At 40.1% G+C, this 15,252-nt stretch overlaps 1 protein-coding gene across 2 annotated transcripts in view; it reads left to right on the forward strand.

Moving 5' to 3' along the window:
• Nucleotides 1–15,252, forward strand: part of LOC131432470 (tyrosine-protein kinase Fer) — a 161,517-nt gene that overhangs the window by 18,633 nt on the left and 127,632 nt on the right. Inside the window, exon 2 of one of the 2 annotated variants that reach the window (XM_058598771.1) lies at nucleotides 12,210–13,401. The exons of the other annotated variant lie outside the window; for it this stretch is intronic. Within the exon in view, the coding sequence (XP_058454754.1) occupies nucleotides 12,495–13,401 (907 nt within the window). The 5' untranslated portion in view covers nucleotides 12,210–12,494. The remainder of the gene's footprint in view (nucleotides 1–12,209; nucleotides 13,402–15,252) is intronic. 2 annotated transcript variants of the gene reach the window in all.

Raw genomic sequence — 15,252 nt, forward strand, 5'->3', positions numbered from 1 at the left:
AAAATTGCACTATACTCTTCCCACCGGAACATTTGACAGCCATTGTATTGTGGGACTCCAGGTGCAAAATTATACCGCATGTCGTCGCGTATCCGCCCTGTGTCATTGTGGGGAATGCTGCTGGTCATTCTTTGTTTCCGCACAATGCCGCAAAACCTGCGAAGTAGGAAATCCGGGAGCAAAACAAAGAACCAGAATCTCGCTTAAACTTCCGCCGCCACTGCTCAAGAAATTGCGCCACAGGAGGACGGAGCGCAGAATCGAAACAAACAACCGAAATACTGCTGCTGCTGCTGCTGCTGCAAAAAGATGGGTCAAAAGCAACGAAAAAAAAATAAATAAAAAGATATGCTTCACTCAATTCGCTTTAATTACGATGAAATTCATTCCATTTGATCCAGCTCAGCTTAGTTTGTTGGAGTTTTTTTTGCGCTCAGGTGACAGAGCCCGAGCAGCTTCGGGTACGAAAAAAAGGCGGAACGACGTTGAAATAGATCACATCCGCATCCGCAGCGGCCGAATAGTACAAGAAAATAAAAACAAATTTCACCATGGATATTACGTGATTTCAAACAGACATCCGAAAGCGCAGATTCTTCTTCGGATTGTCATCTGGTGCCATTGGCAAACGAACGAACGAACTGCGGGAAAGTGCGCTCTATATCGGAAAACAAAGTGGAAATTTGAAACGAATTTCACATCACAAACGAGAAAGAAGAAGAAGAGGAAAACAAAAAAACGTTGCTGAGAAGGAAATTGTTGTCTTCAGTTCCCGTCAATCTTTCTCGCATTTTAAACCGAGTTGTTGGCTGAGGTTCGGCAGAAGTCGGTGCCAAATGTAGGTCGTTCTGCAAGACCAGCCATTGATGAAACTCCGAACTTTGGTGTGGTGTCGCAACCGAGCGAAACAAATCAGATAATGATATTTGACTTCCCATTTTTTTTAAAAATGGTTTGCTGCTCGAATTAGAGTTCAATTAAATTCCACCACATTTTTGCCACCTACGGTACTTCAAATGGTCAACGGGTTGTATTTTTTTTCTCTAGTTGCCTTCAAATTGTGAATCCCAAGCCGTTCCCACTCAAGGCTTTCGTTTGGAAACAACAATTTCCGAATCAGTTTTACCTTCACTTACTGACGTTATGAAGTACACTTTGCAGAACTGGTAGAACCGCGAGTGGGAGTAATTCGCGTTAGAAGACGACTCGTTCTGGCCGTAGGAAATGTTGCTTATTCACCGCACAATCCCACCTTGTGGGCTTCTGTGGGAGACTTCGAGTAGAGCGAGTGCAAGATTTTCTATTAGTCATCCACTCCCGCTGCGGTGGGAGTTGCGTTGCGATAAAAAAAAACAACGCGTCGTTCCACTCAAAAGTTGTTAAATACTTTAAAGATCCCATCATTGGCGTCCCATCCCGACGACGGCGCAGCAATAGATGCGATCACTGCCGGTTGAGGGTTAGTAGAATGCGCCGCCACCAATCTTTCAAGAAGTGTTTCGCCTTCTTACCCTGCCTGCTTGCCCGTCTCTGCTCCGGTGGTGGTAGGCTTGGGTGGCTTTAGACGACGGATGGGTATGTGTCTGTAGGTTTTGCGCTTTTGTTTTCGCAGTTCATCGAGCGGAAAATTAATGCCGCAACTAAAACGACGCAATTTATCCATCAGTCATGCAAGCGCACGGGCAAACGCCGTCGGGCTAGTCGTGGTTGTAATAGTAGTAGTAATAATAGTCAGCAATTTTTTATTTGTTTGTATTATTGATGCTACACTGTTGATGTGTAATATCTACTGCGTCTGCTACTAGCAGCTACAATTTGTCAATGGATCGAACAAAGTGCGCGACGGCTTTGGCCAACAAGCAAACTGACAAGGAGAACTGTTTTGACGAAGAGTTACCTTTTTTGGAGGCTTCTACTAGCGCAACACAAAAAGAAAACGATGATGGTGCGGTAGTTGTTGGTAGTTGTGATGAACAATGCACAAAATCAGTATTCCGTCTGGTCTTCATGTGTACCTTCCATAACCTCCAAGATAAAAATCCAATTTGCACGGCAATGAGCAATATTGATTAGGATTCGATGCGGTATATTTTTGCTGTACAGTTGCGTAACATTAAAGCATTGATAGATTTCTGCCGCGAGCAAACGCAATTAATTTTTCGTAACAGGAAAATAATTCGAGGCCTAGGTCTAGGTTGCTTCAGGCTGCTCGATTCAATTGATATCATGCAATCTGTCAAGGAATTTTAAACTGTGGTTTACAAATATAAATCTGAGTTCCGCGCAAAGTTGAATCATAAAGCTCGATTCACTTGATACCTGGACGTAGCAAATCAACTTCATGCAGGGATGGGTTTGATGTAATAAAACATTTGAGTATTTGAAATAAAGGCAATTTCAGCAACATCATAGGAAATATAATTGCGTTTTGGATTTGATGCAATGACGATCCATCCTTTGGAAACTTCGTCCGATACAGTGACCATTTCATTCCATCATCTTCTCGTCTCTAAAGCATTCCGAGTCATTTTTCCAGTTTTTCGCTCAACAATTAGTTAATATTTCTCAATCAAGTAAAATTGAGTGCGTTTGGGTCCGTTGAGGCTGTTTCCGATTAAATCAACTCTGCTGTAGAAGTACAACTGTTTTTCAGTTGTAGGGGAAATTAGTCAAATCTTGCCAAACGCTTCGATAAATGATGTAATGTAATGTGCTTTTTCAGACTGTCTCACTTTCAGATTTTTTTCTTGCTACAACTTCAAATCGCTTGCCAAAGCGAAAATTTTCAATTGAATTCATCGGCAAAATCTCATGTATATTTGTTGGATATATCCCATGAAGCCGTGGCCATCTGAACACTAATTTTTCATTTTCTATCTGTTTGTATCTCTTGAAACCTTGTGAGAATTTCTCTAGTGTTAAGAACGGAAAGTTCAAAAATGCTTCCGTGGAATGCTTAGAAAAGTTTACCCAAAAATATAGAAAAGCGTCCAGAAACATATCGGATAGCTTTCATAAAATCATATTCAGTAATCACACACTTTTGAAAAGTTTTTAAAATTTTTGATAAATCTAGACAAAACTTAGAAACTTATTCGAAAAGCTTCAACAGAATCTTTGAAAAGCTTCAAAAGAAGTGTAGAAAAGGCTTCTCCGGAAGCTTGGAAAAGCTTCTCCGGAAGCTTGGAAAAGCTTCTCCGGAAGCTCCGAAAAGCTTCTCCGGAAGCTCCGAAAAGCTTCTCCGGAAGCTCCGAAAAGCTTCTCCGGAAGCTCCAAAAAGCTTCTCCGGAAGCTCCAAAAAGCTTCTCCGGAAGCTCCGAAAAGCTTCTCCGGAAGCTTGGAAAAGCTTCTCCGAAAGCTCCGAAAAGCTTCTCCGGAAGCTCCGAAAAGCTTCTCCGGAAGCTCCGAAAAGCTTCTCCGGAAGCTCCAAAAAGCTTCTCCGGAAGCTCCGAAAAGCTTCTCTGGAAGCTCCGAAAAGCTTCTCCGGAAGCTTCGAAAAGCTTCTCCGGAAGCTGCGAAAAGCTTCTCCGGAAGCTTCGAAAAGCTTCTCCGGAAGCTCCGAAAAGCTTCTCCGGAAGCTCCGAAAAGCTTCTCCGGAAGCTTGGCAAAGCTTCCTCGGAAGCTTGGAAAGCTCCAGAAGCGTCGGAAAGTAGTTTTTGAAAGCTTCTTCCAAAGACTGAACAGCTTTTATAGAAGCCTCTATAGCAGCTTCGAAACGATCCTTCAGCAGTTTCGAAAAGCTTTTACAGAAGCTTCGAAAAGTTTCTCCAGAAGCCTTGGAAAGTTTCCCCAGAAGCTTCTCAAGAAGCTCTGGAAAGCTTCTACATAAGTTTAGAAAATCTTCTATAGAAAGCTTTTCCATAAGCTTCGAAAAGCTTCTACATAAGTTTTAAAAAGCTACCTACATAAGCTTTAAAAGCTCATGAAAGCTTCTACAGCAGCTTATTAAAGCTTCTACAGAAACTTGTGCAAGCTTCTATAAAAGCTTATGAAAGCTTCTACAGAAGCTTCGAAAAGCTTCGGCATAAGGTAAGAAGCTTCTTCCAAAGACTCTGAAAAGCCTCTACAGGCGCTTCCATAGTAACTTCGAAAGGCTTCTTCAGCAGCTTTCAAAAGCTACTACAGGAGCTTCCAAAATGTTTGTAAAGAAACTTCGAAAAATTTTTACTGAAGCTTCGAAAAGCTTCTACAGAAGCTTTGAAAAGCTTCTACAGAAATTTTAGAAAACTTCTTCCGAAGGCTCTGATAAGTTTCTATAAAAGTTTCGGAAAACTTCACCAGAAGCTTAGAGAACCTTCCACATAATATAAGAAGAAGAAGAGCTTTACATGAGTTTAGATAATCTACTGCCAATGCTTAAAAAATACAATACAGAAATTAAATAGAGTTTCTTCAGAAACTTCGAAAAGATTCTACAGAAGCTTGAAAAAGCTACTCTGGAAGCTTGAAAAAGCTTCTTCGAAAGCAAGGAATAACTTCTCCTGAAACTCGAAAAAGCTTCTCTGAAAAGCTTCTTCCGAAACTTCGGAAAGCTTCTCCAGAAGCTTCGGAAAACTTCTCCAGAAACTTCGGAAAGCTTCTTCAGAAGCTTCGCCAAGTTTCTATAAGCTTAGGAAAGCTTCGGAAAGCTTCTTTAAAAGCTTCGGAAAGCTCAGAAAGCTTCGGCAGAAGTTTTAAAAAGTTTCTTCCAAAGAAACTGCAAGCTTCTACAGCAGCTTCGAAAAGCTTCCGCAGAAGTTTTGAAAAATTTCTTCCAAAGACTTTGAAAAGCTTCTACAGAAGCTTCGAGGGACTACTTGTACAGAAGCTTCCGAAAGTCTCTACAGAAACTTCGACAAACCTCGGAAGGCTTCTCCAGAAGCTTCGCAAACGCTTCTATAGAAGCATTGTAAAATCTTCGCAGGAGCGTCTACACAATCTTCGTAAAAGCTGAAATAGAAGCTTCGCGAAACTACATCGCATCTACAAAAGTTTTGAAAATTTTCTACAAAAACTTTTTAAAGTTTCTACAGAAGCTTCAGAAATCTTCTACAGTAGCTTCGAAAAGCTTGAACAGAAGCTCCGAAAAGTTTTGAAAAGCTTCTTCAGCTCCGAAAAGTTTTGAAAAGCTTTTTCAGCTTCTTCGTAAATCTTCTCAAATGCTTCTAGATTTTACAGAAGCTTCGCAACAGCTTTCACAGATGCTTCGCAAAAGCTTCTACAGAACCTTTGTAAAAGCATCCACCGAAGCTTCGCAAAAGCTTCTACAGAAACCATTTAAGCATCACAAAAGCTTCGACAGAAGCTTTCCAAATTCTTTGTAAAAGATTCTACAGAAACTTCGCAACAGCTTCTACAAAAGCTTCGCATAAGCTTCGAAAAGCTACTACAGAAGCTTAACAAAAGTTTCTACAGAAGCTTTGCTAAAGCTTTTACAGAAGCTTATCAAAAGCTTGTATAGGTATTCCGAATGGTACACGAAAGTTACCTGATATAGTGTATTTCCTTATGCATCGTTCAAGATTAATTTAGTTAGATCATTTGAAAAACACTTGTAACGTACGGAGAGCAGTTAGTTACATGTTATTTCTTTTCACCAACTGCTCACTAGCAAAGCAAAGTCTTGGCATTACATTCCTTTTGTGGAATTTGGCCTTTCTGTTTCAACAGACTTCGCAGCCGATTCCTACGGTACAGAATCATTGCATGGCTAGTACTATGGATTCTACTGACACTGCTCACTATCATAAACTGTTAATATGTCATCGGCAATCGGGGCTATTGTCAAGCAAACCAGATGCACTCAATGTTAATATTAAGCAAACTGCGTAATGTTATTTTTTTATACGATTGTCTTAAAAACTTTCAAAATATCTTCTCGCCCACCGACGAAAGACAGAACGAGTGCGACAGAAGGGAATGGTATGGGGTGTGATAGTCAAAGCGAGACTTGGGAAATGAGTCGGTCAGTGAGAGTAGTGTGAACTTCAACCGAGACGTACAAAGGATCGTGCACGTGTTCAGATTTATTTAGTGAGGTTGTTTTTTAAATAAATTTTAACGCAAATTTTCATTTTTCGCTGTTTCATCCATATATTATTACCCACGGACTGTTTCTCGTTGGTTGACAGTGATGAAATGTAAAAACTGAGTTCAAGACAATTGTTAAGACACTAAAATTGTGCAAAGTAGTTTGTTATGTTTTGGAATGTTCAAACTACTAATAAAATTTTCATTTGTCGCTTTGTTCAAAAAGGGCACTAGAGCTACAATTACTCATTTGAACAGTCAGCCCACACACAACTCGGCCCCAGAGTTGATTCTCCAACTTTCACGAAATGTAACTCGGATGCCGTAAAGCAATCTCACTCAACTCGACTGTTAGCAGTCATTCGAAAAACCTGAAATATCCCATCGTCTAATCTCTAAAACCCCACGGCTCATGGCCCACGGATTGGTGCAACGCGGATATCTAATTCCATCGACGGATTACGTGTACTAGCTTCGGTAAACAGCAGCGACGGGAGCGGAATATCGTAACGAGAAGTTGCATTACGATCCGATTATAATCTGCGTGTCGCTTGCTCTATCTCTCTCACACTCCGTTCATAAAGAGTAACCACAAAGCTGTAAGAAAAAGCAATACCTTCAACCTCGCCGTCAGTCGGTTGGAATCTGAGATCATCCTCACTCACTCAGTGCACAACTGGCCCTGTTTGTGAGACAAATGAAGAAAAGCGAAATCAGGTCGACTCTGCATATTTTTGTGCTTCCTGCACTAATTTCAACCACAATTCGACGACGACGACGACAAGTTCCAACACCGACCAACCAACAGACCGAATCTAACCAGCAGCCGAGTTGACCGAGCTTTACTTGGTTGCTAGCTTTCATGCTGTTTGGTGTGATGGTGCCCTACCGCAACATCGCGTATCGCGGAGTCGTCTCGCTGCTGTGGTTGTTGTCACCGCCAATAAACAACAGCAACAAATCAGAAGACAATCGTTCGGTCTGTCAAACCATTAGTTCTTCTCCTCGGCGACGTGATGTTTATTCGATTGCAACGCTATGATGGTACCATTCCGTGGCAGTGCAACTTACGAGTAACCTCGTTTGTCATCAGCACTGGAGCGAAGAAGAACTGTGGCTTTGTTTCTCAACCTGACTGACTGGCAGCTGTGGGGCCCGTGGAAGCCGGTCGGTCGCCTTGTGTCGCACCGGTCGTCGTCGTAGCCACCGATGACGAATGGTCTCGAAATTTTCTCCACTCACCACCACGTCTATTTGTTCACCGCACCGTGCATCTGATCGTACTGATCAACCCGTCGCCAGCCGCGGTGGTGATTGGGAAAGATACAGAGTCAACATTCGGACTGAAGTTTAATGAACAATGACGCAAATTGTTATAATTATTGGATTCAGTTCAGTTGCGATTTGGTTTTCCGAATGATCGAGGAGAGCAAAATTGTGACCACAAAAGGTCATTATGTCACACCAGCCATCCAATCCAATGCAGGTGGTCTTCTTTTATTGTATTCACTGAGAGTTATTGAAATTTCTGCTCATCGTGGTGATCGCTTTTATTGGTGCTGACATGTTTACGATCGGTCTAATTGCGCATCCATCATTTCCAAACATAGTCACAACAGTCATCAGCAATTATTGCATCTCCACTGGTGCTGGATTTGCGAAGAAATGAGTAATATGTACTTGTCGGCTAGAATTTATCGTACAATCAAACAAGCACTAGACGATTGAGAGCCCTTCGGAACGCTAATCTAATCCATTGAATGTGCCGGATCACCTTTTATACAAGATATGCTCGTCGCAAGCACATTAAGAACTTCCGGCTATTTTAAACAACAAGATATATATATATATATATATATATATATATATATATATATATATATATATATATATATATATATATATATATATATATATATATATATATATATATATATATATATATATATATATATATATATATATATATATATATATATATATATATATATATATATATCGAATCCGACAGCAAATCCAGGGACAAAAGCAAAGTCCTGGCATTACATTCTGATTCATAGCGTACAGAATCATTGCATGGCTAGTGCTACGATCCTACCGACACTAAGAATCCTTTCAGGTCGAGGCTCGAACATACGACAACTGGCTTGTGAGACCAGTGCCCTATGCATTGAACCTCCAAATCCAGAGACGCGAGTCATCAAATCCGTTGGCCGTTTCTAAAACTGTCTGAAAGACGAAACTGCCCAAATTCATTAATAAAGCTTTAGATCAAGATTTAGCTATTCATCAGCACTTCTAGTGCTATTACCGGGCAAACTTGCGAAGATAAATTCTTTCAGACACGACACGTCAACCCTTCCTGAAGACGCACGGAAGTCAAACGCTGTATTGTCCGGATTTAGCATTTTGTTGTCGAATACCATAAATGTTTGACTGACACAAAACCAATAATGTTATTGTTGCACTTCAAAATGTTAACGTTTTTGCCTTTCTCATATAGAAAGGCTATACGATCACTGCAAAAACCGACTTTTGAACCGAGGCATGAATGTCATATACCATTCGAATCAGCTCGACGATCTGAGCAAATGTCTGTGTGTGTGTGTGTGTGTGTGTGTGTGTGTGTGTGTGTGTGTGTGTGTGTGTGTGTGTGTGTGTGTGTGTGTGTGTGTGTGTGTGTGTGTGTGTGTGTGTGACAAATATTGTCACTCACTTTTCTCGGAGATGGCTTAACCGATTTTCACAAACTTAGATTCGGAACCGATTTTCACAAACTTAGATTCAAATGAAAGGTCTCATGGTCCCACACATAGTTCCTAAATTTCATTTGAATCCGACTTCCGATTCCAGAATTACAGGGTGATATGCACCAAAAATGTGAAAATAATGTCACTCACTTTTCTCAGAGATTACTAAACCGATTTTCACAGTATTAGATTTAAATGAAAGGTCTCATGGTCGCATACAAAATTCCTGAATATTATTTGGATCCGACTTCCGGTTCCGGAATTATGGGATAAAATGTGCAAAAGATTGTGAAAATAAGTGCACTAACTTTTCTCAGAGATACGCCTAGCTTCAGCTTTCAGTCCGATGTAGGTTTCCGTCATCTTCTCAAGGTTGCGTGTCACAATGTCAATATCGTCAGCGAAACCAAAAAGTTGTACGGACTTTCGGAAGATCGTGCCACTCGCGTCGATCCTAGCTCTTCAAATCACACCTTCCAGGGCAACATTGAACAAAATGCTCTCTAGGCGATTTTGATGTGAATTCGTCTTACTTTACTATGGGGTGTCTTTCCAAACGTTACCGTGTTGGAGAGTGATAAGTTTTTGATTACGAAAAATTCGAGTGGTACCAAATATAACAACACTATTCTTCGTACCATCGGAAATATGATCAGCAATTTATGTATAAATTTTCGTCAGTATGAGGTAATTATTAATGACTCAAAAGTTAGGTTTTCTCAAAAACAATCATCACACTTGCTTGCTTTTCTTGCACCCGGACGGCGATTTTGATATAGCCAGCGGTTTTACTCAATCGGGCGTTACGAAAAATTCAATAACAACTAGCAGCAGAATATTCGCAACCAGTTCTGGTTTGACGTTCAAATGCATAGGAGAAGGCTGGTCTTACAAGCCGGCTGCAAGGTCTGAATGATACAGTTCCGAAAAAAAGGAAAGTAATACCGAGACTTTACTCTACTAGACGCTCCGTATTCGAATATTTTCTTGATTTGATGAGCTAGTGTCAGTATTTAATTTTCTTGCTCTCGTTGACCCCGCCATATTGACTGTAAACGTAATATAACGCAGTATTTAAAGAGATCTTTACTATGCAGTTGTCCTAAATATTGGTTTATTTCGCACCGTGTGCAGCTCTTCTGTCGGTACATATATGAGCATGAACTTAGTGAGGCACGTCTCGCCGATTATAACGCAAATAGGTGAATAATTTGTTGCTAATTTGTTACTAATTAGTTGCGGTAATTCTGAATTTGTTGCTCAATTTTTTTTTTAGTTTTTGAGTACTTCGCTAAGTTTATATAAAGTTAGCGAAACTCTTCTCCCAAATATTCTTCAAAACAAATCGAAACCAAGTGAATAATTTGTTGCTGATTTGTTACTTATTTGTTGCGGTAATTTTGAATTTGTTGCTCATTTTTTTAATATTTATGAGTACTTCGCTAAGTTCATATGAAGTTAGCGTAGCTCTTCTCCCAAATATTCTTCAAAACAAATCGAAACCAAGTGAATAATTTGTTGCTGATTTGTTACTAATTAGTTGCGGTAAGTCCGAATTTGTTGCTCAATTTTTTTTTTGTATTTTTGAGTACTTCGCTAAGTTCATATGAAGTTAGCGAAGCTCTTCTCCCAAATATGCTTCAAAACAAATCGAAACCGAATGAATAATTTGTTGCTGATTTGTTTCTAATTAGTTATGGTAATTTTGAATTTGTTGCTCAATTTAATTTTATTTTTTTGAGTACTTCGCTATATCTATATGAAGTTAGCGAAGCTCTTCTCCCAAATATTCTTCAAAACAAATCGAAACCAAGTGAATAATTTGTTGCTAATTGGTTACTAATTAGTTGCGGTAATTTTGAATTTGTTGCTCAATTTTTTTTCGAGTTTTCGCTATATTCATATGAAGTTAGTGAAGCTCTTCTCCTTAATATTTTTCAAAACAAATTGAAGCCCAGTGAATAATTTATTGCTAATTTGTTACTAATTAGTTGCGGTGATTTTGAATTTGTTGCTCATTTTTTTTAAATATTTATGAGTACTTCGCTAAGTTCATATGAAGTTAGCGAAGCTCTTCTCGCAAATATTCTTCAAAACAAATCGAAACCAAGTGAATAATTTGTTGCTGTTTTTTTATTCAATAATATAATTTTTTTGGCACACTGCTTAAGCTCTAAGGTGCCAAAGGCTTTTTCTAATTTCATTAACGATAATTGGATAATGTTGTATTGGGGTCGCATTGGTCGACTTTGGCAGATCCAACCTTCAGCTGGCGATCGGCACCGGCCGGTGGATGGAATATGTCATGAGTCTTCCAGATGACGTTGGCCGCATCCTTCGGTCCCCCAAGTGTTGCTGATTTGTTTCTAATTAGTTACGGTAATTTTGAATTTGTTGCTCAATTTATTTTTATTTTTATTTTTGAGTACTTCGCTAAGTACATATGAAATTAACGAAGCCCCCTTTCCAAATAAGCTTCAAAACAAATCGAAGCCCGGTGAATAATTTGTTGCTAATTTGTTACTAATAAGTTTCGGTAATTTTAAATTTGTTGCTCAACTTTTCTAATTTTTTAGTACTTCGCTAAGTGCATATGAAGTTAGCACAGCCCCTCTGCCCAAATATGCTTCAAAACAAATCGAAAACCAGTGAATAATTTGTTGCTAGTTAGTTACGGTAATTTTGAATTTGTTGCTCTTTTTTTTTTTTTTTGAGTACTTCGCTAACTTCATATAAATTTTGTGAAGTATTAAAAAAAAATTGAGCAACAAATTCAAATTTACCGTAACTAATTAGCAACAAATTATTCACCTAATTGTGTTATCACCGCCGAGAGGTACCTCGTTAAGTTCATGCTCATGGCACATTTTATTCCTTGCGTTCATAAGTTTCCAGCGAAGAACCTTTTGGAATAGTTGTTTTATGTGCACTTGAACTTGTTTAGCATGGAAGAAATTCGGTTCTTTCAAGGAATCTTTTAATTGACAGAATTTTTTTCACTAGCATTCGCTTTAATTTAATGTAGTTTTTTGTTCAACAAGAGAAACAATCATTTGCTGAAACAGCTTTGAACGGCTTATTATAAAATGTTTATATGATTAGGGTAATCTAATACCTGTTTCTTCAATTACAATTGATAAAATAATTGTTTTTAAAGCGTGTTCAAATAAATAAATATAAATAAATCATGTACGTTTAATCCGCAAAATCACAGTAACAGTTCCGATGAACCACGATCCGCAGACGCCGAATTACTTACATCACTGATACATCAAAGCCTCATAATAAAGTAAATAACAATTGCAACCAGATCCCATGTTTCCATTATCAGTTTAACTCTTGTAAAGCCGAACGACATAATGATGCCGTTTTATTTCATCCACCGGAAACATTGTCGCATACATTAGAATTAGAAAAGCCCTGTTTTTAAAGCTATTGTGCTATTTACAGATTAATTTACGCTTGCCGCAAAACTAGTGTCTAACTGTTCTAACAAACCTGTGAAATATGACAACAATAAGCTTCCAAACAAAGCCCCGGGTGTGTACGTAGATATTGTAGTGATCCAGATCGACCGAGGTATGATCGCGTGGCTTTGGTGCGTGTGTTAGTTTACCTTGCCCGATCCGAACGGGATTAATACCATTGATGACTGATCAACTTCGTGATCGGAAGCTGCTGAGTGGGCACCTGCAAACGGATAGGGTGCTAGCAGCAACGGAGTGACCTCCCGTGATGGTGACAACAATCAAGATTACCGGCGACGGAGTGTTTATTCAGTCTAATTCGTACCTTTCGAACGGGCAACTGCATCACCGTCATCACCATCATCATCATCACAGCCGGCAACAGTCGGCTCCAGTGCCGTTGCAGGTGGCAGGATCGAATCTGCTGAGTGTTGGGGAAGCGGATAGTGATCGGGGAAGTGTTGGCAGCAGTGGTGACAAAAAGGTTCCTCAGATGAACCGATACAATTTCACCGGGATCGGAACCGATCGGGATGGGAACAATAATCGTGACTTTGATCCTCCCAAGTTGTATCCCGGTGTGGGGAGCACCAACTTTCAGAAAATTCGACGCCGTTACCAATCGGAGGAAGTGTTGCCTCGCTATCAGAAAATAGATGAAAATTCCGACGGATCCGATACGGTCGATGCCGCGGGTCCTACCTGCTACAACAGCGCTACCGAATCGGACGATCAGTTTACGATTTCCTTTCTCAACACCCGCGGTCAGAATGGAAAAAGCTTACTGAATCAAAAGTTTATCGTCTACAACAGCAAGAAACCGAAGGCTTCAACAATCCTACAGAATGGTGTCATCCATCCAAGTCAGTATCGGCAGTTTCTAAACGGTCGACTTAAGCCAGCCTTTTCGACATCCGTCTTGACCTCACCGTCGTTGATCGCTACCGCCAACGGCAGTCCCACCGGGCGACTGTCGGCGGCAACTCCACCGCCCGGACTAGGGGCGGCCAAATCAACGTCCTACCTGCAGCGGACAGTGTCACCGGCACCGTCCAGTTCGGTTTCATCACTTTCACCTTCCAGTGGGTTCGCATCGGTTTCACCGACGCCTGGATTCGGAGCAGGTGGTGCCGACGCCGCCTCTTCATCATCGCCATCATCATCATCAAATCTTGGTCAGTAGGTCTTTTTTTTTGTATTTTAATACATACCAGCCCTGTACGGTTGCATTCCGTTTTTTTTTTATTATCGGTGGTGGGCGGGTTTGATGAATGGCGCTGTGGAAATTGTTCATTGTTTGAAACTGCATTTTCCCATGGTCGTGTTGAAGAAGCCACGGTGTGGCAACGCAGATATTTAATGAAGAGATACAGCTGCTTCACTGTCCTTTTGAATTTGAAACATTTGAAATTTGAAATTATAGTACAAGACAGTTCTTTTAATTGCCATTGGTTCAAGCCCGTCGGTAATCACTAAAAGAAAATAATTATCTAGGTCAAATCAATGTTCGGATTGGGGACGAGCAAAAATGTGAATGTATAAGTAAATGGAGTAATGTATCTGAATTCGATGTTTGAAGTATTCTATAACTCAACGAATTTTGACTAATTTTGAATACCGTCGCATTTAACCAATTATAGTATTCATTTACCCATAGCTTTGTACCCGGAACTCCGATTTGAAAAATATCAGTAATAGCCAACAGAATTTATTTAAGCTTAACCTTGCGATGTAATTTGACAAAACAACAGTTTCTTTCGGGAGTTCTTAAATGTTTTCTTACATCATCAGTCAATATGATTTTGATGGGCCATCAAAATAATGTAATATTTGGCCCCATTACGATTAGATTTTTGCTCCATTACGATAAAGCTTGTTTCAGATAGAATTGGAACAAAGACAATTGCCTGTATCTCAGTTATTTATTATTGAATTCAAGATCTTTTTTTATACAAATGTAGCGTTTTCTTCATACCTTTAAGAAAAAATACGGATAAAATTATTCGTCACGGTTTCGAAGGAATTCTCGAATTCCTGTAACACGGCTCATTAGGCGGTGCACACCTTCTTCGTCCATCGCTTTAGCTATCTTATTGCCCAGTATTTCTCAATAGGGCAAAACTGGGGGCAGTTGGGTGGGTTAAGGTTTTTCGGAACAAAATGGATCCCTTTTTCTACATACCATTCTTGAACGACTTTGCTGTAATGACAGCTTGCCAAATCTGGCCAAAACATTACGGGATGGTCGTGGGATCGAATGAACGGCAAAATTCGTTTTTGGAGACACTCTTTTTGGTATAATTCCGATGTCATTGTTTTATTTGTAACGAAAACTTTCGTTTTTTTGCCACAGCTGCATATGCCCTGCCAAATCATTAATTTTCTTGCAAATTTGTCGGTAAAAACGAATTTAAATTTGGCTGGAACATCCCCCCGAGCCGTTGTCAAGTAAAATTTTTGACCTGGGATTTGCCCGAAGTCAGCCTTGACATAGGTTTCATCGTCCATCAGAAAACACCCGTCGAACTTGGTCAGCACCTGGTCATATAGTTTCCGAGCACGAATTTTGACCTCGCTATTCTGTTTTATGGTCCGATTTGGCTATTTGGCTAGCTCGATACGACTTGATTCCTTCCCGGAGTCGAGTTCTCCTCACGGTACTATGGGCAGCACCGAATTTTCTGGCCAAATCACGGTCCGACAGATTAGGATTCCTCTCAGTCGTCTTCAAAATCTTACCACGCAGTTTCCGGTCGACAGTTCCACTCCGACGATTGGCTTGAGGCTTCCGAATCGTCGTCAATGTTTCCTTATACCGTTTGATAACGCGTCATACGGTGTTTCTGGCAATTTCAGCTGTTTAGCTAGTCTAGATGCAGACTACAATGGATTTTCCAAATAACTGTGCACATTTTTTTCCCTTCTCTCGGCTTCCATGTTGATTGTTTACAAAGTACAGTCGATTTGCGGAATGTCAAAAATCATACGTGAAGCTGACAAAATTCCCGACACGTGGGCGTCAAGAA

Source organism: Malaya genurostris, chromosome 2 (assembly GCF_030247185.1).
Source record: "Malaya genurostris strain Urasoe2022 chromosome 2, Malgen_1.1, whole genome shotgun sequence".
Lineage (NCBI taxonomy): Eukaryota > Metazoa > Arthropoda > Insecta > Diptera > Culicidae > Malaya > Malaya genurostris.